At 43.5% G+C, this 26,244-nt stretch overlaps 1 protein-coding gene across 8 annotated transcripts in view; it reads left to right on the top strand.

The window, feature by feature from the left end:
* Positions 1-26,244, top strand: part of CADPS (calcium dependent secretion activator) — a 448,325-nt gene that overhangs the window by 239,970 nt on the left and 182,111 nt on the right. For all 8 annotated transcript variants that reach the window (XM_044300692.1, XM_044300700.1, XM_044300697.1 and 5 more), the window contains exons 10-11: positions 24,310-24,418; positions 24,633-24,845. In XM_044300692.1, the coding sequence (XP_044156627.1) occupies positions 24,310-24,418; positions 24,633-24,845 (322 nt within the window). The remainder of the gene's footprint in view (positions 1-24,309; positions 24,419-24,632; positions 24,846-26,244) is intronic.

The following is a 26,244-nucleotide window of genomic DNA, read 5'->3' as shown; positions in this document are numbered from 1 at the left end:
AAGAACCAGGAACTACCCACAATGCCCTGGGAACTCCCATAATGCATAGGAAAAACAGGCTGGATGAAATACATGAACTCATCAATATATGGTGCTGTTACCATACAATATAATGCAAATGAATTACAACACAGTTAAATGCAATGTCAAGCTGATAAACACACAGAAAAACAACTGGATCTGCATCTGGGGACAGAACAATTGTATTGTACTCATTTTGAGCTAAAAAACACTTTTTCAATTGGTCTTCATTAAAAATGTTGAACCACTGTCTTGAGTTTCTCTGGTAGAAGGATCTGGCTTTTCACACTGTTTCGTCAGGCAGCTCAGCTGACGGCTCCTTATCTCTGATCTCTGACCTCCTAAACACTCATTATAGATTAATACTTATCTTCCTGATAAGAATGTTGTGTTTATGACCTTGTAATTTAGTGAGAAGGGTTACTAGATGACCGTCTCAAAGTGAAAATAAAAAGTACGATTTACGCGGCTATAAAACCGTTAAAGGGGTTGTCTGAGTTGAACCCGGACATATCCCCTTCTTCACCCAGGCAGCCCCTCCGAGATGAGCAGCTTTCCGTTGCTCTGTGCTGTATTGCGCAGAGCAAGGGCTTTTTTGTTTACAAACTTACAGTGCTAGGCGGAGGCTTCTGCTCAGCAGTGTTCCCGGTGATGTCAGCGGCACCAATGGGCAGGCTTTAGCGCTGCCCTAGCCTGTTTTAGCCTCCACCTAGCAGAGACCCGGTATGTCACTGGCTGTGCTGAAAAAGCCTTTGCCCTGCCTAGAATCGCCCATGAAATGTTCTGATGCTCATCTCAGAGGGGATGCCTGAGTGAAGAAGGGGACATGTCCAGATTCAGCTCCGAACCCAAACAACCCCTTTAACTCTATGTGATAGAATGGCTTAATATTTTTAATAAAGACCCCAAAAATTATTCTTAGCCCAAAATGAGTAAAATACTATTATAAAATAAAATTGCCTCTGGAGGTGTTCATAGCCTTTAAGTTAATGCAAAACTCAAGATCAGACCACTAAATAAATTCAGACCCCTAAAGTACTGGTAATTAAAATCCTAGAGCCCTAAATTATTCCATGACCCAGACCCTAAATTAATTTAGTCAACAGACCAGACTCCTAGATCAGACCCCGGACCAGATAAAAAGTAGACAATTACTTATGCGGTATGCCAGACCTAGCAGGGGAATTATGCGTGAGGTCACGGTGTGAGCAATAGGTGGGCCGAGGTAAATACAGTTCTGGTTACTCACAGTTATGTCGTCCCTGGGCAGGCTCGCATAAGTGAAGAGGAGAACGGCACAAGAATTCTCTGGGGCACACTCTGGTGTAAGGGACACTGGCCAGATGGTGGCACGAGGTGCCCTTGATGGTCTGTATTAATGTGCCTATGGTAGGTCCCTTGTAGTCGTGATGCCAGTACCTTTTGTGGTGGTACAACCATTAAAAGTAGTGTTAACTGAGGAACTGGAGACTGAGACGAGGATGGTGTAATTCAACTTATAACTTTTATTGAACGTTGCTCCTGGTAACAGTAACATCCAAGTATTAAACAGTCTCTTTTAAGATGGACAGAGGTAAAGCTGCAACCAGTCCACTGCTGACAGGTGTAATGTCTGTCTCTCTAGCCATTAAATAATATAGATTTATGTGCTTACTGGTAGAGGACTTTGAGGCTGGTTCTTGTTATCCCAGTGCAGGTTAGTGAGGCTGCCGGAGGCTGGTAAATCCTTGACATTTAAATCCAAAGGTCCTAAGGCGCTTGTAGAGATGGCCGGAACCCTTTGTGGGTCTCCTTCTTTAGTATTCTTTGAATTTATATCCTACTGAGTGAATGCAGCACTTCAACTAAGGGATCAAAACTCCAGACTGAACTGGAACACCGCTGGTCTGGAACTAACTCTAGACCAGGCATCCTCAAACTGCGGCTCTCCAGCTGTTGTAAAACTACAACTCCACAATGCCCTGCTGTAGTCTGATACCTGTAGGCTGTTCGGGCATGCTGGGAGTTGTAGTTTTGCAACAGCTGGAGGGCCGCAGTTTGAGGATGCCTGCTCTAGACTGACACACCCAGACTGCACACTCCTAGACTAGGCCTGAGCTAAGCTATATATATATATATGGGAGGTATTATCTCCCCCTAGTGGTAGGCTCAGTGTAATGCAATCTAATACACCTGTTAGCAGGTATTATGCATAAAGATGCATTGCAGCATAAAAACAGGCTACCTAAGCACTGTGTTCTGAACCCTGAATCACCTTATGTGGGAGGGTGACCTGTGGGCCCCTACTGGTTTGGTTTTATTTGCGGCAATTGCAGAGAGAGCAGAGCCCCTAGGTGTAATGACAACGCCCCCGTTGCTCCTAGAGACTAATTTGCATATATTAAAACATCATTTTTCTCAGCAATGAGGGCACATAGGAACATGGGACCAACACAGATGCCTTCAGGCTACATTCACACGACCGTATGAATGGGCCCTCATCCGTTCTGCAATTTTGCGGACTGGTGAGGTCCCATTCATTTCAATGGGGCCACAAAAGTGTGAATGTCCGCATCCGTAGTTCTGTTTTGCGGCCCCGCAAAAAAACACAGAGCATGTGTCTACAATCGCGTACAAGAATAGACATTTTCTATATAGCGCTGGCCATGTGCGTTCTGTAAAATACGGCACGGTTGTGTGAATGTACCCTCATAGGTAAAAATCTGCTGACAGATCCCTTTTAAAAGGGTTGTTTATGTATGTTTTCTTCCAGTAACAGCTCCACATCTGCCCCGGGTTGTGTCTGGTATTGCAGCTCAGCTGCATTGACGTCAAAAGGCTCTGGGCGGGCTGCAATACCACACACAGCCTGTGGACAGGTGTGGCGCTGTTTTTGGAAGAAAGTAGTCTTTTTTTTTTTGTAATCCTGTACTCCTTTACAGGGTTAAATAAAATCTGAGATGTCTATGAAGCTATCTACAAGGACACACAATATAGTGCCACCGCTGCCTAGTACTTGTCCTATTCTTTTAATTGAAAGACACTGAAAATTCCTGTGACTTTCATGTGACTTTCAGTGTAGGTTCTGTGGCAGTGTAGAAGTAGTTATGAGTATTATCTGCAGTCTGGTGGATTTGGACGGTGGCGTCAATAAATCAGGCCTGAAACGTCACGTTTCCCCTTTTTATCAGTGACCTCGCTATAATAAATCACTCAGCCTGTCACACATTCTCGTTTGAGGCCTCCATATGACAGGCACAGCCCTGAGCCGCTTGTCCCTGCTGCTCTCGCATTTCAAGCCTAAAAGTATTTGCTGTTATTATGGCGGGAGGGGGGCGGCATTGAAGCACCTGAGTTCTGACCATGACTCTTGACCAGGCGGCTGTCTGCCACAGTGTAATACCCGTACACGGCTGGAACAGGAGCGTGTGTCCGGAGGACGGCCCCTAGCATTCTCCTTTCTCTCTCCATCCTTATCTCCGGGCCTTTGAGTTCACTTCACTCATCAAATCCAGAAAAAAAGATTAAAGCGAATGAATTGTAACAGGAAATGTTTTGACAATGTTGCTGCAGATATGGCATCGCTGAGTTTGTCATAGTAGGGTTGAGTTTGCCAGTTGATATTTGCCATTAGTGATGAGCGAAGCGAGGTTCGGATGCTTCATCCGTAGAAACATAGAAACCTAGAATGTGTCGGCAGATAAGAACCATTTGGCCCATCTAGTCTGCCCAATATACTGAATACTATGGATAGCCCCTGGCCCTATCTTATATGAAGGCTGGCCTTATGCCTATCCCATGCATGCTTAAACTCCTTCACTGTATTTGCAGCTACCACTTCTGCAGGAAGGCTATTCCATGCATCCACTACTCTCTCAGTAAAGTAATACTTCCTGATATTACTTTTAAACCTTTGCCCCTCTAATTTAAAACTATGTCCTCTTGTAGCAGTTTTTCTTCTTTTAAATATTCTCTCCTCTTTTACCTTGTTGATTCCCTTTATGTATTTAAAAGTTTCTATCATATCCCCTCTGTCTCGTCTTTCTTCCAAGCTATACATGTTAAGGTCCTTTAATCTTTCCTAGTATGTTTTATCCTGCAATCCATGTACCAGTTTAGTAGCTCTTCTCTGTACTCTCTCCAAAGTATCAATATCCTTCTGGAGATATGGTCTCCAGTACTGCGCACAATACTCCAGATGAGGTCTCACTAGTGCTCTGTAGAGCGGCATGAGCGCCTCCCTCTTTCTACTAGTAATGCCTCTCCATATACACCCAAGCATTCTGCTAGCATTTCCCGCTGCTCTATGACATGGTCTGCCTACCTTTAAGTCTTCTGAAATAATGACCCCTAAATCCCTTTCCTCAGATACTGAGGTTAGGACTGTATCACTGATTTTATATTCTGCTTTTGGGTTTTTACGTCCCAGGTGCATTATCTTGCACTTATCAACATTAAATTTTAGTTGCCAGATTTTTTACCATTCCTCTAGTTTTCCTAAATCTTTTTCCATTTGGTGTATCCCTCCAGGAACATCGACCCTGTTACAAATCTTTGTGTCATCAGCAAAAAGACGCACCTTACCATCGAGGCCTTCTGCAATTTCGCTGATAAAGCATCCGTAGTTGCTTCATTCAAAACTTCGGATTAATGCTGTACGGAGATCCGTCTCCGTACAGTATTAAAATGTATGGACTCAGATGAGCCGAAATTAGTTATTCGCAAAGTCGCTCGGGACTTTGTTGAATAACTTCGGTAGTTGATTTTTAAAGTGGAAAACCAGCTTAAAACTTCAAACCGAACTCAGCTTCGGTTTCGATGTACCAGTGCGGTTTCAGGTTTTAAACTGGTTTTCCACTTTAAAAATCAACTACCGAAGTTATTCAACGAAGTCACGAGCAACTTCGCGAATAACTAACTTCAGCTCATCTGAGCCCATTTTAATACTGTACGGAGACGAATCTTCATACAGTATAAATCTGAAGTTTTAAACTACGCGACTTCAGATGTAGCATCCGAAGCTCGCTTTGCTCATCACCATTTGCCATCTACCTTCTTCTTAATCTCCTAAGCCCTATTATCCTGAGAGGGTCCACATTGCTGATTTAAAGGGGTTGGTCTATCTCAGACACTGATGGCATATCACTAGTATATGCCATCAATGTCAGGTAGGTGCAGGTCCCATCCTGCTCCTATCTCCAGAGTCTCCTTAAACTGAACAGAAAGCAGTCGCGCATGTGTGGCCACCCTCCATTCACTGCTATGGGAAATGCAAAACTAGAAGAGCGTAAGTTCGGCAATTTTCAGTAGTCCCATAGCAATGAAAGGAGTGGTGGCAACACTTGTGCGGTGCGCCTTCCATTCACTGTTATGGGATTTCCAAAAAACAGCCAAGCACACTAAGAATTCTCACAGCGATGAATGGAGAGCACGCTGCGCATGTGCACTGTGTTCTCCTTCACTCTAAGGGTCCCTCTCTGGAAATAGGAGCGGATTCCAGAGGTGGGGCCATCAGATATTAAGATGGGCCAACCTTTATAACACCTGTTCCCTTTCACTGATTTTTCCTGCTCAGTGGCTCTCCGGTCGCCCACCATACTGCCAACTACAGCACAGCGGAGTGAACCAGGCGGTGTTGTGCAGGGAAAACTAGAGGGGACACAGCACCAAATCACTGCTGCAACATCTTAATTTTCCACATCAGTGGAGTCTCCTAGGAGGTCCCCCTCCCCAGACAGAACCAGTAGTAACTTCAGCTCGCTATATTGTTCAGTTCCTTCAAGATGAATACCAACCTATACAAGCATGCCGATTAGCTCTCCTCCAGAAGGAAGAAAGCTGTCTCTTTGGTGCCTCCTATAGGAAGCTCCCCTAAAAGTCGATGTCCGACTCATTAAAGAACCTTGAAACATGACAAGGGATTACAGCAAAATGTCAAGGCTCCTTAATGGGTCAGTCCTTGACCATTAGGTAGCACCAGAGAGAACTAATCTGCATACTTTTTCCCCAGGGAGCATTGTCTATATTATTTTCTACACTTGCTAGATCTTTACAAGGAGAACCAAAACCACAGGTGTGACCACAACTAGAGCTGCAGCTATCGATTATTTTAGTAATCAAGTATTCTATCGATTAATCCAACGATTAATCGAGTACTCTAAAAAGAAAAAACTAATTAAAAGAACACTTTCCTTTATAAAAACTCATCAGCCCCCCATGCCATTATCAGCCCCCCATGTCTTCAGTCCTCTGTGCCATCAGTCCTCTGTGACATCATGTCCCCCACTCCCCCAGTGCCATCAGCCCCTCTGTGCCATCATGTCCCCCAGTGCCATCATGTCCCCCAGTGCCATCAGCCCCTCCATGCCATCATGTCCCCCAGTGCCATCAGCTCCTCCGTGCCATCATGTCCCCCAGTGCCATCAGCTCCTCCGTGCTATCATGTCCCCCAGTGCCATCAGCTCCTCCGTGCCATCATGTCCTCCAGTGCCATCAGCTCCTCCGTGCCATCATGTCCCCCAGTGCCATCAGCCCCTCCATGCCATCATGTCCCCCAGTGCCATCAGCCCCTCCATGCCATCATGTTCCCCAGTGCCATTATCCCCTGCATGCCATCATGTCCCCCAGTTCCATCAGACCCTCCATGCCATCATGTTCCCCAGTGCCATCAGCCCCTGCATGCCATCATGTCCCCCAGTGCCATCAGCCCCTTCATGCCATGTCCCCCAGTGCCATCAGCCCCTTCATGCCATGTCCCCCAGTGCCATCAGCCCCTCCATGCCATCATGTCCCCCGTGCCATCAGCCCCAGCATGCCATCATGTCCCCCGTGCCATCAGCCCCTGCATGCCATCATGTCCCCCAGTGCCATCAGCTCCCCCCCCCTGTAATACCTACTTTTCCTGGCAGGGTGCGCAGGTGGCCAATATGTAGTCCGCAGGAGAAGGACCGCAGTGTCTTCTTCCTCCCAACATGCACTGGGACCTGATGTCACACAGCGTCAGGCAGCACATGCTGTTGATGAGTGCACGCCAGGTCCAGGACAGTGCAGCGCGGTGCCGATGGGGGCTTCACTCACGCTCCATGGTCACATGATCAAAACGAATCCTAGATGCAGGATTACATCGATTTACATCGAGTAACGTTGCAGCTGTAACCAAGATATGACATGGCAGGGGCTCAGTGATTCACAGAAGCTTTATACACCGATTTCCCTATTTAATTAAACACGATCAAAGATTATGGACGGTGAAGAAACATAGCAGGATGGCAGCTATCTTTACAGCATGACCACACGGTCAGGTTTCTGCATCCAGTTTTGGAAGCCAAAACCAGGAGTGTATTCAAAACAGAGGTGAAGTTGCATCTGTCCTGTATACTTTATTTCCTTTTATGATCGGCTCCAGTTTTTGGCAAAACTGCGTGCAGAAATCTGACCGTGGAGTTGTCTGGTGGGTTCTGCTTTATGTCCCGCCCCGTGTCAGCAAGGAACCCAGAGAACCAAAAATGCTAGTTTTCTTTTTTTCTTGCTATTTTTTGGTAAATCAATTTTAAAAAGTCAGTTGGTGAATGTGCTACCCTATATGAGCTCAGGGCTTATTCACATGTCTATACCAGTGGTGATGTTCCCTGGATATAATTTCTTTCAAAAACTGGATTAGACACTTTTAATGTAAAGTAGGAAAAAAATCTCCTGCTTCTCTCCAAATTTTTGTCCAAAAATAAAGGTTGGCAATATGATACAAGAAACAACCATGAAGACAAACTCTTAGGCCTCCTGCACACGAACGTTGTGTGCATCCGTGGCCGTTGTGCCGTTTTCCGTTTTTTTTCACGGACCCATTGACTTTCAATGGGTCCGTGGAAAAATCGGAAAATGCACCGTTTGGCAGCCGCATCCGTGAGCCGTGTTTCCTGGCCGTGAAAAAAATATGACCTGTCCTATTTTTTTCACGGCCAACGGTTCACGGGCCCATTCAAGTCAATGGGTCCGTGAAAGAACACGGATGCACACAAGATTGGCATCCGTGTCCGTGATCCGTGGCCGTAGGTTAGTTTCATACAGACGGATCCGAAGATCCGTCTGCATAAAAGCTTTTTCAGAGCTGAGTTTTCACTTCGTGAAAACTCAGATCCGACAGTATATTCTAACACAGAAGCGTTCCCATGGTGATGGGACGCTTCTAGTTAGAATACACTACAAACTGTGTACAAGACTGCCCCCTGCTGCCTGGCAGCACCCGATCTCTTACAGGGGGATATGATAGTGCGGCACCTGAAGGGGTTAATTGTACTATCATATCCCCCTGTAAGAGATCAGGGCTGCCAGGCAGCAGGGGGCAGACCCCCCCCCCCCCCCCTCCCCAGTTTGAATATCATTGTGCGGCCCCCCCCCTCCCCTGTTGTTAACTCGTTGGTGGCCAGTGTGCGCACCCCCCTCCCTCCCTCCCTCTATTGTTTTAATACATTGGGGCCAGTGTGCGCGCGCCCCCAACCCCCCCCTCCCTCCCTCTATTGTTTTAATACATTGGGGCCAGTGTGCGCACCCCCCAACCCCCCCCCCCTCCCTCCCTCTATTGTAATAATAGCATTGGGGCCAGTGTGCGCACAACCGCCCCCCCCACAGCCCCCCCCCCCCCCCCCCCGATCATCGGTGGCAGCGGAGTAGAAGATTTTCATACTTACCTGGCTGCTGGCTGCTGCGATGTCTGCGTCCGGCCGGGAGCTCCTCCTACTGGTAAGTGACAGCAATGCGCCGCACAGACCTGTCACTTACCAGTAGGAGGAGCTCCCGGCCGGACACAGAGATCGCAGCAGCCAGCAGCCAGGTAAGTATGAATCTTCTACTCCGCTGCCACCGATGATCGGGGGGGGGGGCACACTGGCCCCAATGCTATTATTACAATAGAGGGAGGGAGGGGGGGGGGGGCGCGCACACTGGCCCCAATGCTATTATTACAATAGAGGGAGGGAGGGGGGGGGGGGGGCGCGCACACTGGCCCCAATGCTATTATTACAATAGAGGGAGGGAGGGGGGTGCGCACACTGGCCACCAACGAGTTAACAATAGGGGAGGGGGGGCCCACTGGCCACCAATGAGTTAAAAACAGGGGGGGGGGGTCTGCCCCCTGCTGCCTGGCAGCACCTGCCAGGCAGCAGGGGGCAGTCATGTACACAGTTTTTTTGTATATTCTAACCTGAAGCGTCTCCATCACCATGGGAACGCCTCTGTGTTAGAATATACTGTCGGAAATGAGTTTCACGATGTAGCTCATATCCGACAGTATATTCTAACATAGAGGCGTTCCCATGGTGATGGGGACGCTACAAGTTAAAATATACCATCGGATTGGAGAAAACTCCAATCCGATGGTATAACAGAACTCCAGACTTTACATTGAAAGTCAATGGGGACGGATCCGTTTGAAATGGCACCATATTGTGTCAACATCAAACGGATCCGTCCCCATTGACTTGCATTGTAATTCAGGACGGATCCGTTTGGCTCCGCACGGCCAGGCCGACACCAAAATGACTTTTTTTTCATGTCCGTGGATCCTCCAAAAATCAAGGAAGACCCACGGACGGAAAAACGGTCACGGATCACGGACCTACGGACCCCGTTTTTGCGGACCGTGTAAAAAAACGTTCGTGTGCAGGAGGCCTTAGGCTGATATGTTGCACTTATCGGTTTCACCAGCAGATGGCAGAAATAACTCACAGGTTGTAACTCTAAACATGACTGTGAGACTGTAATCAGTGCTGCGTTTGAAAACTGTATCTTATAATGATCAGCTAATTATCTGTTATCTATCTATTTCATAAATATATCTATCTATCTCTCATATCTATCTATTTTATAACTCTATCTATCTGATATATCTCAGTCTGTCTATTATCTATCTAATAAATATATCTACAGTATCTCATAAATGTATTTATCCATTATCTATCTGATATCTATCTCATATATCTATCTTTGTAATATATGTCTATCTATCTATCAATCTATCTATCTATTTATCTATCTAATGTATCTATCCATCTATCTATCCGCCTGTCAGCCGTTATCTATTTCTCTGTATGTCTGTCCAGCCATCTATCTGTCTACCTGATGTTGCAATTAACAGTCCTCTTTACTGTGTGGCTGTACATGAACATTTCTCTTTTGTAGTCTTTAAAGGGGGTTTCCACGAATAAATATTAATGACCAATCAGCCCAGCACTAGGACAAGCACTGTGGCCTCTTTATAGTACACCAAGCACAGCGCCATATATTGTATAGTGGCTATTCTTGGTATTGCAGCTCAATCCCACACATGCTGATGAAGAGGCCACCCCTTTTAAGAGCGGACTGGCAGGGATGTCCCACAGACAGGGGCGTAGCTATAGGGGGTGCAGAGGTAGCAGTCGCTACCGGGCCCAGGAGCCTGAGGGGGCCCAAAAACCCTTGTGCCACATAAGACACTGGCATTATAGAAAGTGCATGCAGGTCAAATTACACCTCTGGCTGGAGGGAAGCGGTTAGGTCAAAGTATTTGGCATGAGGGGGTGCCCTTTTAATGTTTGCCCCTGGCAGCAGGAAGGCTACCTGCTACCCTGCCCCTTGCCAGCAAGCACTAAGGGAATGGAGGCCCAAGCTGAACTCTTGCACCAGGGCCCGTGAGCCTTTAGCTACGCCCCTGCCCACAGATCAGATAGTTCTGCAATATTTAAGTCCCAGGAAACCCCTTTAAAAAAGGGTAAAAGTACACAGCCAGGCACTTCTCTTGCAGGGGAGATGTAATATAGTATGACTGCGTTTCTACAGACTGGCTGTCTATGTAATACATGGATGCATCCACTCTGCCAGAACAGCTACCAGTGTTAGAGAGCAACTCTACCATTTGGCTCACAGAGATGGGTCCTGAGCAAGGGTGCCCCTGTATGAAATCTGTGTTTTCACAGCTGGGCTGCCACTAGAGGGAGCTTGGTGCGTGCAGTTTTACAGTTGACCTTAAAGAGGACCTTTCATTGGTCCAAACATTGTGAACTAAGTATCATGACATATACAGCGGCGCCCAGGGATCTCACAGCACTTACTATTATCCCTGGGCGCCGCTCCCTTCTCCCGTTATATCCTCCGGTATGTTCGGGGACTTGGTTATAGTAGGCGGAGTCTGCCCTTGTTCTGCTGGGCGTCTCCTCCTCCCAGGCTGTAGCGCTGGCCAATCGCATCGCAGAGCTCACAGCCTGTGAGTTTTCTTTTCTCCCAGGCTGTGAGCTCTGTGATGCGATTGGCCAGCGCTACAGCCTAGGAGGAGGAGACGCCCAGCAGAACAAGGGCAGACTCCACCTACTATAACCAAGTCCCCGAACATACCGGAGGACATAACGGGAGAACGGAGCGGCGCCCAGGGATAATAGTAAGTGCAGTGAGATCCCTGGTCGCCGCTGTATATGTCATGATACTTAGTTGGTACCAACTCTTCTCCAGGTTGTCTATTTGATTAAAAATAAAATGGGATTCATGAGACCAGGCCGCTTTCTTCCACTGTAGTCACTTTCCGTAGTGGACAGAGGCAAACATGGCCGTTCGGTTCCTCAGCCTCATACGTAGCGGTCTTTTCTATCATAGCCAGCGATTTTTGCTACGGTAGCCCTTCTGTTGCGATCGGACCAGACATGCTAGCCTTGAGTCTCTCGCTGGTTCACTGGTTGTCCTTCATGCAATCACTTTTGATAGGTAATAGCTAGTGTTGATCACAAATATTCTAATCGCAAATTTTTATCGTGAATTTTGCCACTTCGAGAATTTGCGAATATCTAGATCATAGTGTTATATCTTCGTAATCGCGAATATTCAACTTTTTTTTTCATCAGTACCCATGATCCCTCACTGCTTCTAGCTTGTTGGCCAATGAGAAGGCTGCAATATCTTTGACTTTAGGAGTAGTGTTGATCGCAAATTTTCATATCGCAAATGTTTATCGTGAGTTTTCCGATTGCCGATTTTCGCAATCAAGAAAATAATGACTAGAGATCACGTATTCTCGAATTCGCGAATATATGAAATATGACGGATATTTGCCCAAATATTCGCGAAATATTGCGAATTCGAATATTGCCCCTGCCACTCATCTGGTAATAGCTAGTGTTCAGTGAATCGAACTCCATGAAGTGGAATTTGTTTCGAATTTCAGGGAAAATTAGGTTTGCCTCAAAGCCGAATTTCCTTGTGCTTCGTGGTAATTAATCAATTTTACCTTAAATGGTGTAAAAAAACTCTAAAAAATAAATCATACTTACCTCCTCCATTTCGGCTCGAAGAGCCGGACGCCGCCATCTTGACTGAAGATCTTGCACGAAATCCCGTCCCCGGTGACGTATGACGTCATCACGCTGGCTGACATGGTGATGTCATCACGGGCCGCGTTAGATGTCGTGCTAGATCTTCAATCAAGATGGCGGCACCCGGCTCTGGATGGGGTTAAGTATTTTTTAAATTATTTTTTTTAATTTACACCTGATTATTGCTGTCAGATGCCGCGATCATGTATAAACACGACATCTGAGGGGTACAATAAAGGGGACAGAACAATCGCCGATCGCTGTCATTGCACCTGCTACTTACAAAGAAATGCACATCGTGACAAAGTAATTTTTTATGAAGCTAATTTTATTTTAATTTTGCCAAAGCAGGCGAATCGAATTTTCCAATACTTCGCTCATCTCTAGTAATAGCTACTCTATACCAGGAACACCCCAATTTGGCCCTTGTCATAGTCAGATGCTTGTGCTTGCCTATGCACGGGTATATTATCCCACAGGACTCATACTTTCTTCCCCGAATTCCAGAGGAGCATTTCCCAGCCTATAGGACTCCTCACGCAATTTTAGGCACTGTCCATAAGGAGATATTGCATTCCCCAAATTGACACATTATTAATCCTTTACCGTGTCTTAACACTAGAGGGCGCCGTCTACTTAATGGACCCAATGGTTTGTAAAATGAGTACCTTTCACATATCAGGCAGAAACGCGCGCTGCCGTTAATTATCAGATGCTGGCGCTGTCCTGTCTTCCGGAATCCATTATGTCTAACATAATATCCTTCATCCCTCTTGAGATCCAAATTTGCATTTCATTTCCCCCCCCTCCAAAAAAAAAAACATAAGACACATTGGCACATAAGTATTTTAAACAAATGTCCAAAATATAAGGTTTATTCCAGGGGTCAAAAAAACGTCCAAACAAATAAAATGATGTAAGGAAGGCGAGATGTGACACAACCTTAACAAAGTCATTTGAAATAATTTGACAGTAAATTTCCCTGTAAGTTCCTGGCCCGCGGCTCGGAGAATCCTTTGCTTTCTAACAGTCTCCTTCCAGATTTTGAAAATGCTAAATTCAAGCTGGGTTTTGATGGAGCCTGGCTGCTTCCTGGAGGCCATTCTAGAGCCTGACACAGACCCTGCAGCCAACGGGGCCGCCGTCATCTCCCTGACATTGAATGTATCGTGTCAGGAAAATGGTAACGCACAGGAGTGAAAGCTGCCATTTACAGCACCGATGACAGCCTCGGCAGGGATCAGTCGGCTTTGCCTTCATATGACTGGCACCTACTAGTCAAACTGGCATTGCTTGTGACAAGGTTGTCACTCCTGAGCTTGTCTCATGTGAATGATGAGTCTTCAGCGCTTCTTGGATTTAGATGTGAATATTACTGGTAATAATAAATGTTACTACTAATAATAATAATAATGCTCCTTATATCAATAACTGATAATAAACTGCAATAAACCAGGTGCCATAGAATGAAGAGATTGTAACGGCTGTGAGAGGATAGCGGTCCTCAGGGTCCACCATGAATAGAAAGGCACAGAGAGAACCTGAGAAGGATCAGTGTGAGGTCTGGGGTCAGGTCACCCTTACAGCAGTAGGAATCTTCATCAGACTGAAAGACTGGGGGGGAGAAGGCAAGTAAGACTAGATAGATAGATAGATGAATAGATAGAAAGATAGATACCATAGATCAGGCATCCTCAAACTGCGGCCCTCCAGCTGTTGCAAAACTACAACTCCCAGCATGCCCGAACAGCCTACAGGTATCAGCCTACAGCAGGGCATTGTAGGTGTTGTAGTTTTACAACAGCTGGAGGGCCGCAGTTTGAGGATGCCTGCCATAGATAGATACTGTAGATAGATATGATAGATAGATAGATAGATAGATAGATAGATAGATAGATATGAGATAGATAGATAGATAATAGATACGATAGATAGATAGATAGATACTGTAGATACGATAGATAGATAGATAGATGATAGATAGATAGATAGATAGATAGATACGATAGATAGATAGATAGATATGAGATAGATGCTGTAAATAGATAATAGATAGATAGATAGATAGATGATAGATAATAGATAATAGATAGATAGATAGATAGATGATAGATGATAGATGATAGATAGATAGATAGATGATAGATAATAGATAATAGATAGATAGATAGATGATAGATGATAGATGATAGATAGATAGATAGATGATAGATGATAGATAGATAGATAGATATGATAGATAGATAGATAGATGATAGATGATAGATAGATAGATAGATAGATGATAGATAATAGATAATAGATAGATAGATAGATGATAGATGATAGATAGATAGATAGATGATAGATGATAGATAGATAGATAGATAGATGATAGATAGATAGATAGATAGATAGATGATAGATAGATAGATGATAGATAGATAGATGATAGATGATAGATAGATAGATAGATAGATAGATAGAACAAAAACAAATAAAAGCAGCACAGCAGAAAAAAAGTAAATGTTGTGGCTGCGGCTGCGGAGACAATCCCGGTATCCAAAAGTTGCATAAAGAAAAAAAATTCCACGGCACTCCCGGGGTTGTGATTAATAACAGTGATCTTTATTCACCAGCGCGACGTTTCCATCCTTTCACTGGGACATCACTGAACATCACTGCTGGAGAAACGTCCCAGTGAGAGGACTGAAACGTCCCAGTGAGAGGACTGAAACGTCCCAGTGAGAGGACTGAAACGTTGCGCTGGGGAATAAAGAACACTGTTATTAATCACAACCCCGCCGTGGAATTTTCTTCTAGATAGATAGATATTAGAAAGATATGAGTATAATTCATGGGGCCCCCACCACCTAGTGTAGGAAAATGCAATCAGCAGCATAAGTAGCAATAAGTAAAGCTGTGTGATAGCTTCATGCGTCAGAAAACGCAGATTATAGCAAAAAGCCACCATATTGTTGTGCCCCATAATAAGTGCCAATGGCTATAGTTATGCCCATGGATAGATGATAGATAGATAGATAAAACATATATATATTTATGCAAAAGAGTCCACAGCACAGAAAAAAAGTGTATTTATTCACACATATCTCACAGCGACGTTTCGCTTGGATTGAGAAAGGTTCGGTGAGGGGACTGACACGTCGCTGTGAGATATGTGTGAATAAATACACTTTTTTTCACCCTCTACAGAGGAGTGCCGTGGACATATATACGTACCCAGGATCAAGGGTTGAACGCTGGCACCCGGATGGCTATGTACAAGGGGCGCTGCCCTGTTTCGTGAATGTATATATATATATATTGGAGAAATAGATTAGATGGATAGATTCTAAACACATATAGACACTTTGTAGTCAGTCAGGGATTACTATAATTAAAACTGCGGGTATTTAAACATAAAACCCCTCCCATACCAGACAAGGCCACACCCACCCAACATCACATGGTAGGAGCGAGATGAATGATCCTTGAGCGCCCCTAATCCCCACCGATGCTGGCTCAAAAAGTGGAGGATCTTGAGACGAGACAATTCCCCCGTTGAACCAGGGATCAATAAGGCAGATATTTGTTGACGGCTATACTGTAATAAGGGACCCGTAAGGACAGAGGTGTAGTTTAACATGCACATCCTTAACTGACTACGAAGGGTGTTTGGCTGGAGTCCAGCTGCAGGAATAAGCAGCAAGATTGGAAAGTCCAGCATTCTATGGGCTACACTGAGAAGTTACCAGGTGTCATTGAGCAGATACTGCAGCCAGACTTTTTTGTTTTCATTTTAGCGTCACTAGCTTGCAGTATGTTTAAAGGTGATGCAAACTTAATTTGTCTAATTAAGCCTAGTGTGAGCTTCTTCAAATAGAGATAACTAGATAAAACATACAGTCAGGTCCATAAATATTGGGACATCGACACAATTCTAACATTTTTGGATCTATACACTACCACAATGGATTTGAAAAGAAACAAACAAGATGTGCGTTACCTGCAGACTGTCAGCTTTAATGTGAGGGGATTTACATCCAAATCAGGTGAACGGTGCAGGAATTACAACAGTTTGCATATGTGCCTCCCACTTGTTAAGGGGCCAAAAGTAATGGGACAGAATAATAATCATAAATCAAACGTTCACTTTTTAATACTTGGTTGCAAATCCTTTGCAGTCAATTACAGCCTGAAGTCTGGAACGCATAGACATCACCAGACGCTGGGTTTCATCCCTGGTGATGCTCTGCCAGGCCTCTACTGCAACTGTCTTCAGTTCCTGCTTGTTCTTGGGGCATTTTCCCTTCAGTTTTGTCTTCAGCAAGTGAAATGCATGCTCAATCAGATTCAGGTCCGGTGATTGACTTGGCCATTGCATAACATTCCACTTCTTTCCCTTAACCACCTCCGGACCGCCTAACGCACATGTGCGTTCCGGAGGTGGCAGGCTGGCGCACAGTCACGCATCGGCGCGTCATCTCGCGAGACGCGAGATTTCCTGTGAACGCGCGCACACAGGCGCGCGCGCTCACAGGAACGGAAGGTAAGCGAGTGGATCTCCAGCCTGCCAGCGGCGATCGTTCGCTGGCAGGCTGGAGATCCGAATTTTTTAACCCCTAACAGGTATATTAGACGCTGTTTTCATAACAGCGTCTAATATACCTCCTACCTGGTCCTCTGGTGTCCCTTTTGTTAGGATCGACCACCAGAGGACTCAGGTAGGTCAGTACAGTCGCACCAAACACCACACTACACTACACCCCCCCCCCGTCACTTATTAACCCCTTATAAACCCCTGATCACCCATGATCACCCCATATAAACTCCCTGATCACCCCCCTGTCATTGATCACCGCCCTGACATTGATCACCCCCCTGTCAGGCTCCGTTCAGACGTCCGTATGATTTTTACGGATCCACGGATACATGGATCGGATCCGCAAAAAGCATACGGACGTCTGAATGGAGCCTTACAGGGGGGTGATCAATGACAGGCGGGTGATCACCCATATACACTCCCTGATCACCCCCTGTCATTGATCACCCCTCTGTCATTGATCACTCCCCTGTAAGGCTCCATTCAGACGTCCGCATGATTTTTACGGATCCATGGATACATGGATCGGATCCGCAAAACACATGCGGACGTCTGAATGGAGCCTTACAGGGGGGGTGATCAATGACAGGCGGGTGATCACCCATATACACTCCCTGATCACCCCCCTGTCATTGATAACCCCCCTGTAAGGCTCCATTCAGACGTCCGCATGCGTTTTTGTGGATCCGATACATGTATCCATGGATCCGTAAAAAATCATGCGGATGTCTGAATGGAGCCTTACAGGGGGGGTGATCAGTGACAGGGGGGTGATCACCCTGATTACCCTGATCACCCCCTGTCATTGATAACCCCCCTGTAAGGCTCCATTCAGACGTCCGCATGCGTTCTGTGGATCCGATACATGTATCCATGGATCCGTAAAAAATCATGCGGATGTCTGAATGGAGCCTTACAGGGGGGGGTGATTAGTGACAGGGGGGTGATCAGGGAGTCTATATGGGTGATTACCCCCCTGTCATTGATCACCCCCCTGTCATTGATCACCCCCCCCCTGTAAGGCTCCATTCAGACATTTTTTTTGGCACAAGTTAGCGGAAATTTTTGTTTGTTTTTGTTTTTTCTTACTAAGTCTCATATTCCACTAACTTGTGTAAAAAAATAAAATCTCACATGGACGCACCATACCCCTCACGGAATCCAAATGCGTAAACATTTTTAGACATTTATATTCCAGACTTCTTCTCACGCTTTAGGGCCCCTAAAAAGCCAGGGCAGTATAAATACCCCACATGTGACCCCATTTCGGAAAGAAGACACCCCAAGGTATTCCGTGAGGGGCATATTGAGTCCATGAAAGATTGAAATTTTTTTCCTAAGTTAGCGGAAAGTGAGACTTTGTGAGAAAAAAAAACAAAAAAAAATCAATATCCGCTAACTTATGCAAAAAAAAAAAAAATTCTAGGAACTCGCCATGCCCCTCATTGAATACCTTGGGGTGTCTTCTTTCCAAAGTGGGGTCACATGTGGGGTATTTATACTGCCCTGGCTTTTTAGGGGCCCGAAAGTGTGAGAAGAAGTCTGGGATCCAAATGTCTAAAAATGCCCTCCTAAAAGGAATTTGGGCCCCTTTGCGCATCTAGGCTGCAAAAAAGTGTCACACATCTGGTATCGCCGTACTCAGGAGAAGTTGGGGAATGTGTTTTGGGGTGTCATTTTACATATACCCATGCTGGGTGAGAAAAATATCTTGGTCAAATGCCAACTTTGTATAAAAAAATGGGAAAAGTTGTCTTTTACCAAGATATTTCTCTCACCCAGCATGGGTATATGTAAAATGACACCCCAAAACACATTCCCCAACTTCTCCTGAGTACGGCGATACCAGATGTGTCACACTTTTTTGCTGCCAAGGTGGGCAAAGGGGCACATATTCCAAAGTGCACCTTTCGGATTTCGCAGGCCATTTTTTACACATTTTGATTGCAAGGTACTTCTTACACATTTGAGCCCCTAAATTGCCAGGGCAGTATAACTACGCCACAAGTGACCCCATTTTGGAAAGAAGACACCCCAAGGTATTCCGTGAGGGGCATGGCGAGTTCCTAGAATTTTTTATTTTTTGTCGCAAGTTAGTGGAATATGAGACTTTGTAAGAAAAAAATAAAAGAAAAAAATCATCATCATTTTCCGCTAACTTGTGACAAAAAATAAAAAGTTCTATGAACTCACTATGCCCATCAGCGAATACCTTAGGGTGTCTACTTTCCGAAATGGGGTCATTTGTGGGGGTTTTCTACTGTTTGGGCATTGTAGAACCTCAGGAATCATGACAGGTGCTCAGAAAGTCAGAGCTGTATCAAAAAGCGGAAATTCACATTTTTGTACCATAGTTTGTAAATGCTATAACTTTTACCCAAACCATTTTATTTTTGCCCAAACATTTTTTTTTTATCAAAGACATGTAGAACAATAAATTTGGTGAAAAATGTATATATGGATGTCGTTTTTTTTGCAAAATTTTACAGCTGAAAGTGAAAAATTTCATTTTTTTGCAAAAAAATCGTTACATTTTGATTAATAACAAAAAAAGTAAAAATGTCAGCAGCAATAAAATACCACCAAATGAAAGCTCCATTAGTGAGAAGAAAAGGAGGTAAAATTCATTTGGGTGGAAAGTTGCATGACCGAGCGATAAACGGTGAAAGGAGTGTAGTGCCGAAGTGTAAAAAGTGCTCTGGTCATGAAGGGGGTTTCACCTAGCGGGGCTGAAGTGGTTAAAAAACTCTTTGGTTGCTTTTGCAGTATGCTTTGGGTCATTGTCCATCTGCACTGTGAAGCACTGTCCAATGAGTTCTGAAGCATTTGGCTGAATATGAACAGATATAATTGCCCGAAACACTTCAGAATTCATCCTGCTGCTTTTTTCAGCAGTCACATCATCAATAAATACAAGAGAACTAGTTCCATTGGCAGCCATACATGCCCACGCCATGACACTACCACCACCATGCTTCACTTTATACTCTTCTCTTCCCATCACTCTGGTACAAGTTGATCTTGGTCTCATCTGTCCATAGGATGTTGTTCCAGAACTGTGAAGGCTTTTTTAGATGTTGTTTGGCAAACTCTAATCTGACCTTCCTGTTTTTGAGGCTCACCAATGGTTTACATCTTGTGGTGAACCCTCTGTATTCTCTCTGGTGAAGTCTTGATTGTTGACTTTGACACACATACACCTACCTCCTGGAGAGTGTTCTTGTTCTGGCCAACTGTTGTGAAGGGTCTTTTCTTCACCAGGAAAATAATTCTTCGGTCATCCACCACAGTTGTTTTCTGTGATCTTCTGGGTCTTTTGGTGTTGCTGAGCTCACCGGTGCATTCCTTCTTTTTAAGAATGTTCCAAACAGTTGTTTTGGCCACGCCAAATGTTTTTTCTATCTCTCTGATGGGTTTGTTTTGTTTTTTCAGCCTAATGATGGCTTTCATCACTGATAGTGACAGCTCTTTGGATCTCATCTTGAGAGTTGACAGCAACAGATTCCAAATGCAAATAGCAGACTGGAAATTAACACTGGAACTTTTTATCTGCTCATTGTAATTGGGATAATGAGGGACTAACACACACCTGGCCATGGAACAGCTGAGAAGCCAAGTGTCCCATTACTTTTGGTCCCTTAACAAGTAGGAGACACATATGCAAACTGTTATAATTCCTGCACCGTTCTCCTGATTTGGATGTAAATACCCTCAAATTACAGCTGACGGTCTGCAGTTACAGCACATCTTGTTTGTTTCATTTCAAATCCATTGTGGTGGTGTATAGAGCCAAAAATGTTAGAATTGTGTCGATGTCCCAATATTTATGGACCTGGCTGTATATATATATACATGGGTGTCGTTAGTAGTGTTGAGCGCGAATATTCAAATTGCTAATTTTTTTCTCGAATATCGCGATTTCGAGATTTCGCGAATATTTAGAATATAGCGCTATATATTCGTGAAATCGAATATATATTTTTTTTTTATGCTCCAGTCAGTGCCCGTTGCTTCCGTGCTCATGGGGCGTCCCCATTACCATGGGAACGTCTCCATATACTAGAGTGTACTGTCGGATTTGAGAATTACGTTGAAATCGCAATTCAATGAATTCAAGTTATAATAATCGAATTGCGATTTCAACTTAAGCACTGCTATATTTCATATTCGTTAATTCTAGCCTACTATGGAATATAGCAGTGCTAAGTTAAAATCGCCATGCGATTACTTCGAGTTATATTAATCGCATCGCAATTTCAACTTGGACCTGGTTTACTATGGTTGGCTTCAATGGCTTGGTAGAATTTGCGAATATACGAATGTATTCGTCATATTCCACAAAACGAAGATATTCTCCATCTTCGTATTAGCTACCTATTCATCAACTTAGACAGCTAAGTTTAAATCGCTATGCGATTATATTACTTAGCTTTTTTTAAAAAATAAATAGAATAATTATAATACCTGATAATTATTATAATTATTCTATTTATTAAAAAAAAGCTAAGTAATATAATCGCATAGCGAATTAAACTTAGCTGTCTCTATAGTCAACTTTCCTATATGATTGCTAGAATTCGCGAAGTTGATGAATAGGTAGCTAAAACGAAGATGGAGAATATCTTCGTTTTGTGGAATATGACGAATACATTTGTATATTCGTTTTGTGGAATATGACGAATACATTCGTCATATTCGCTAATTCTACCAAGCCATTGAAGCCAACCATAGTAAACCAGGTCCAAGTTAAAATCGCAATGCGATTAATATAACTCGAAGTAATCGCATGGCGATTTAAACTTAGTAATGCTATATTCCATAGTAGGCTACAATTAACGAATATGGAATATAGCAGTGCTGAAGTTGAAATCGCAATTCGATTATTATAACTTGAATGAATCGAATTGCGATTTCAACTTAACTTAGTACTGCTATATTCCATATTCGTTAATTCTAGCCTATGGAATATAGCAGTGCTAAGTTGAAATCGCAATTCGATTCATTCAAGTTATAATAATCGAATTGCGATTTCAACTTTTTACGTATATTCTTAATATTGCTCTAACTTTGTTTTTTAGAATATTCGGAATATTCTAAAAGACGAAGTTATAGCAATATAACGAATATTCTAAAAGACGAAGTTAGAGCAATATTACGAAATTTCGTAAAATACACATATAGATTGTAATTTAGCTAATATACTGCTATAGTAATTTTTTTAATAGTGTACATCTTTAACAAAACTTAAGTTCTGAAGAGGCAAAAAAAATTAGAGAACAAAAAAAAGGATTATAGCACTATATTAGCTAAATTACAATCTATATGTGTATTTTACGAAATGTCGTAATATTGCTCTAACTTCGTCTTTTAGAATATTAAGAATATTCTAAAAGACGAAGTTAGAGCAATATTAAGAATATTCGTAAAATACACATATAGCCTAGCCATAGTCAATTAGTCATAGAAACGTTGCCTAAGAAAAAATCGCAATACGCCATTAATTAAATCGCATATTAATCGCGATAATTGGAATAATTACGAATATTCGATTTCGACGAATATAACACGAATATTCAATCGAATATTCGCGAAATATCGCGAAATCGAATATGGTACCTCCCGCTCATCCCTAGTCGTTAGGTCAAAACATTCGGGGCTGGGGCCCCGGATGTTTTGTCCAGTGCCCCAAATGTTTATGCAGATGGGATTATTATTCTTTTTTATTAGGCTATTCCTAGCTCTCTGGGCAATCCCACAGATCATCCCCCAACCCCCCTTGTATTTGTTCCGCTACTTGCAGGCTGCGCGGGTATGAGTTCAGAACTTCAGTCACTTCTGTCCGCAATTCTGTTCTGCGCCGCATAATCCTGCGAGACCCGCCGTAGGAGGTCACGGTTCTCGTGGGGTCAGTTGCCGCAGAACAGAATTGTGGACCAAAGTCATACCCGCGCAGCCTGCAAGTAGCGGAACAAGTACAAGGAGGGGTTGATGGGTTCCAACTTCTGTGATTAGTTTATAGTTGGGGGGGTTTGCTTAATTTTAAATTCGGCTGACAATAGGTTAGGATGATCTGTGGGGTTGTCCAGACGGCTAGGCCCTTCACTGTAGTTATTAATCCCTTTCAGCAGACCCCCATTCATTGAATGGGGGACTGCTGAAAGGGGTTAATAATTACTGTAAAGGCCCCCCCGGTGGCGATGAGATCGTGGCTTCATGTGGTGGGGGCGTGGCTTCACGTGGGCTCGTGCCCCAGATGTCTTCAGACCCTAGCAACACCGCTGTATATATATATTGGAGAAATAGATTAGATGGATAGATTCTAAATACATATAGAGATAGATAGATATATGATAGAGTAGATGTATTGATAGATAGATAGATCTTAATTTATATGCAGCCATACTCCACACATATTTCCCATGTACAGAGATAAGATATAAGCCATCTAAGTGTTAGTATCAATGACGCTTTCCATTGAACAAACATGTGTTGCTTTCGTATCACAAATAAAGAAAATATGTTTTTGCACGGCAATACACCCAGGATTTGTATTAACACATAAGTAGCTTGCATCTGTTAGTGTTAGGGAGCGAGCACCCTGAAAAAAGCTCAAATATGCAGCCGCGGGGGGATTTTCACTATAGTTAATAAATGAAACACTACAAGAATTTGTTTTAAGAGGAGAAACCGCATTGGATTCTTTAAATGCATCCATTTTTTATTCGCCACTCATAGTAGCGGGAATTCTATTAGAAAACCTTAACCAGGTTGTCCACCTTCCAACCACTTGATGGAAAGTACACCATATGTTCTTCTATGAAGTTACCTACCTATAAGTGAGCATGTGCAAGCAGTACTGAAATTCAAACTATTAGCTGCATTGATTGTCAGGACCTCGTGGAAGACATTTGCCCATATTATTAACCATCTTCTTTGACCTTCAAACAATTCTTAAATGGGTTATTTGCCTTTTTCAATCCCTTTTTGTTAGAAGAGTCCCCGAAAAAATACCAGTGATCAGCTCTAATATGTCGGGATCCAGGCAGCAAGTGCTTGATTTTCCTGCAACACCACGTCACCACCACAGATGAAATGAAGCATTGCATGGTGGCCATTAAAATCAGGGGGATGTCCTGGGAATACATTAACATGACAGGTTCTCCAGTGAGAAAGATGTTCTTTGCAGCTGCTTTTAGGACGGAAACCCAAAATTAGGGCACAATTCCATAATAGTGTATTTTAAAATGGGTTCTCTTAACCAGATAACTCCAAGACCCATTTGGTGGACCCCCAAAGTGAAGCTTCATGAAAGATGTGTCTCTGGGAAAAGCTTTCCTACCTTCTTCATATACTCATGTAAAGTTGGTAACAAGTAACGAAATGATGTTTGGCTTTCAGGTCAGCCAATACACATTTGCCATGTGCAGTTACCGAGAGAAAAAAGCAGAACCACAGGAGCTCCTTCAACTGGACGGGTACACAGTGGACTATACAGATCCACAGCCAGGTAAGTATATGAATGCTGGCCTGGTTCAATGAGCTGGGAGATATAATTGCAGACTTTTTCCCTATATGATCATTGTGATGGTGTTTGGGTTCCAGAGGACTCATCACAAAATAATTTTCATAAAATCTACTTTATACTAGTTCCAATATGGATCAGTCAAGTTCTCAGTGTGTCTCACCATGTTTTACCTAGACACTTTATAATGTTTTGACAGGTTTAGAAGGAGGACGATCCTTCTTCAATGCAGTCAAAGAAGGTGATACTGTGATCTTTGCGAGCGACGATGAACAAGATAGAATTTTGTGGGTCCAAGCAATGTACAGAGCGACTGGCCAATCACACAAACCTGTGCCGCCGACTCAGGTCCAGAAACTTAACGCCAAGGGAGGAAATGTACCGCAACTCGATGCGCCTATATCACAGTTCTGTAAGTATATGTATAGGCGAGGTGTTTATTAACCATATGTTCCTTTTTTGTTCCTTTATACCTCAAGCCCTATTTTTCCTAAAATTAAATTTAAGTTAATTTCTTCGGAGATCAGTGATGCATTGCTCTGCCTTATTCAATTCCAGTAATCAGATAACTAAATTCTAATAATTATCTAAGATTATAGCCAAATCTAGATTTATTACCTTTAAGGTGCCCATACACATTAGTCTAAAGTTGATCAAAACATACAATTTCAACTAAAAGAAACATTCATTGGGTGAATTTAACAACGAACTATCATTTTAGCTTACTGATGACAGACCATAATCATCAGAAAAGAAGTCAGCCATGTTTACTATTTTCTTCTGATAGTCGGATGAAAGACCTTTTGTTAAAAGAAATATCGTTTGTGAAGCATAGATCTTTCTTTGAAAGAACATTTCCAGAAAAATCTTTTGGCCATCGCCTGGTTTCATTGAACTTATATGGCCAGTTTGAAAAACTGTCCAGTATGGCCAATATGGACTAATATGTGTATGGTCATGACTGTGAAACAAACATTTACCAGATGTTTGTTCAACTGCTGTTCAACCATAAACCAACTTCTATCTAATGTGTATGGTCAACTTTAGTATATGTTGTGGACTGAGGTTCCTCAAGTTGCTCAGAGAGAAAGTCCCATTGCAAAGAACAAAATAAGTTCCTACTCGAAGGTCATGGTTTTAGTTTCCCTTCCCAATATTTCCATGACCCTTAGGCCAATTCCCCACCCCATTGTTAGCAATAGAGTTCCTCTGGAGAGGTGAGTCCTGCAAAGGTCCTTGACACCCGGTAGCAAAGGGGTTGAGCAACAGGACGGTTTCATCTCTCTCTCCAAAAGCAGTTATATGGCCTTTTTTATAGTGTGTAAGAGTCACCAGTATATATATCCACCAACAATACAAGCCCTATGACAATCTAGCATGTATTAGTTCACTTTCACACAGACAAAAGGAAGCATGGGAGGAGGACAAGGGAAGCTTGGAGGAAACATTGTGAAGTAAAGTGGTAAAACAACAGAACATACAGTGGATTTGGAGCTGGACTTTCCATTCACCTAGGGCAATGATTTGGTTTGCTACCTTAGCCCTGGCAAAGGCAGAGTACCGTGTTGCCACCAAGCACATGGGGCACAAGCTCTGAAAGCATCACCTCATCACACCTGTAGCTCCAGCCTTAGTTACAGGATGGGTAACATAAAAAAAAAACACCAATTCAAGATGAGTTAAGGATTATATCACTTTTATAGGCACTTTCTTCTTAGCTAAACCCCAGCCAATCCCTGCCATACTCATCTAGACCAACTTTCTTTAAAGTGTTTGGTCCACTAACAACATTTATCAGCTACTCATAGGTT

The sequence above is a fragment of the Bufo gargarizans genome, chromosome 7 (genome assembly GCF_014858855.1).
Source record: "Bufo gargarizans isolate SCDJY-AF-19 chromosome 7, ASM1485885v1, whole genome shotgun sequence".
NCBI classification, from domain to species: Eukaryota; Metazoa; Chordata; class Amphibia; order Anura; family Bufonidae; genus Bufo; species Bufo gargarizans.
The sequence above is the reverse complement of the archived record's forward strand: the minus strand, read 5'-3'. Positions and strand labels throughout refer to the sequence as shown.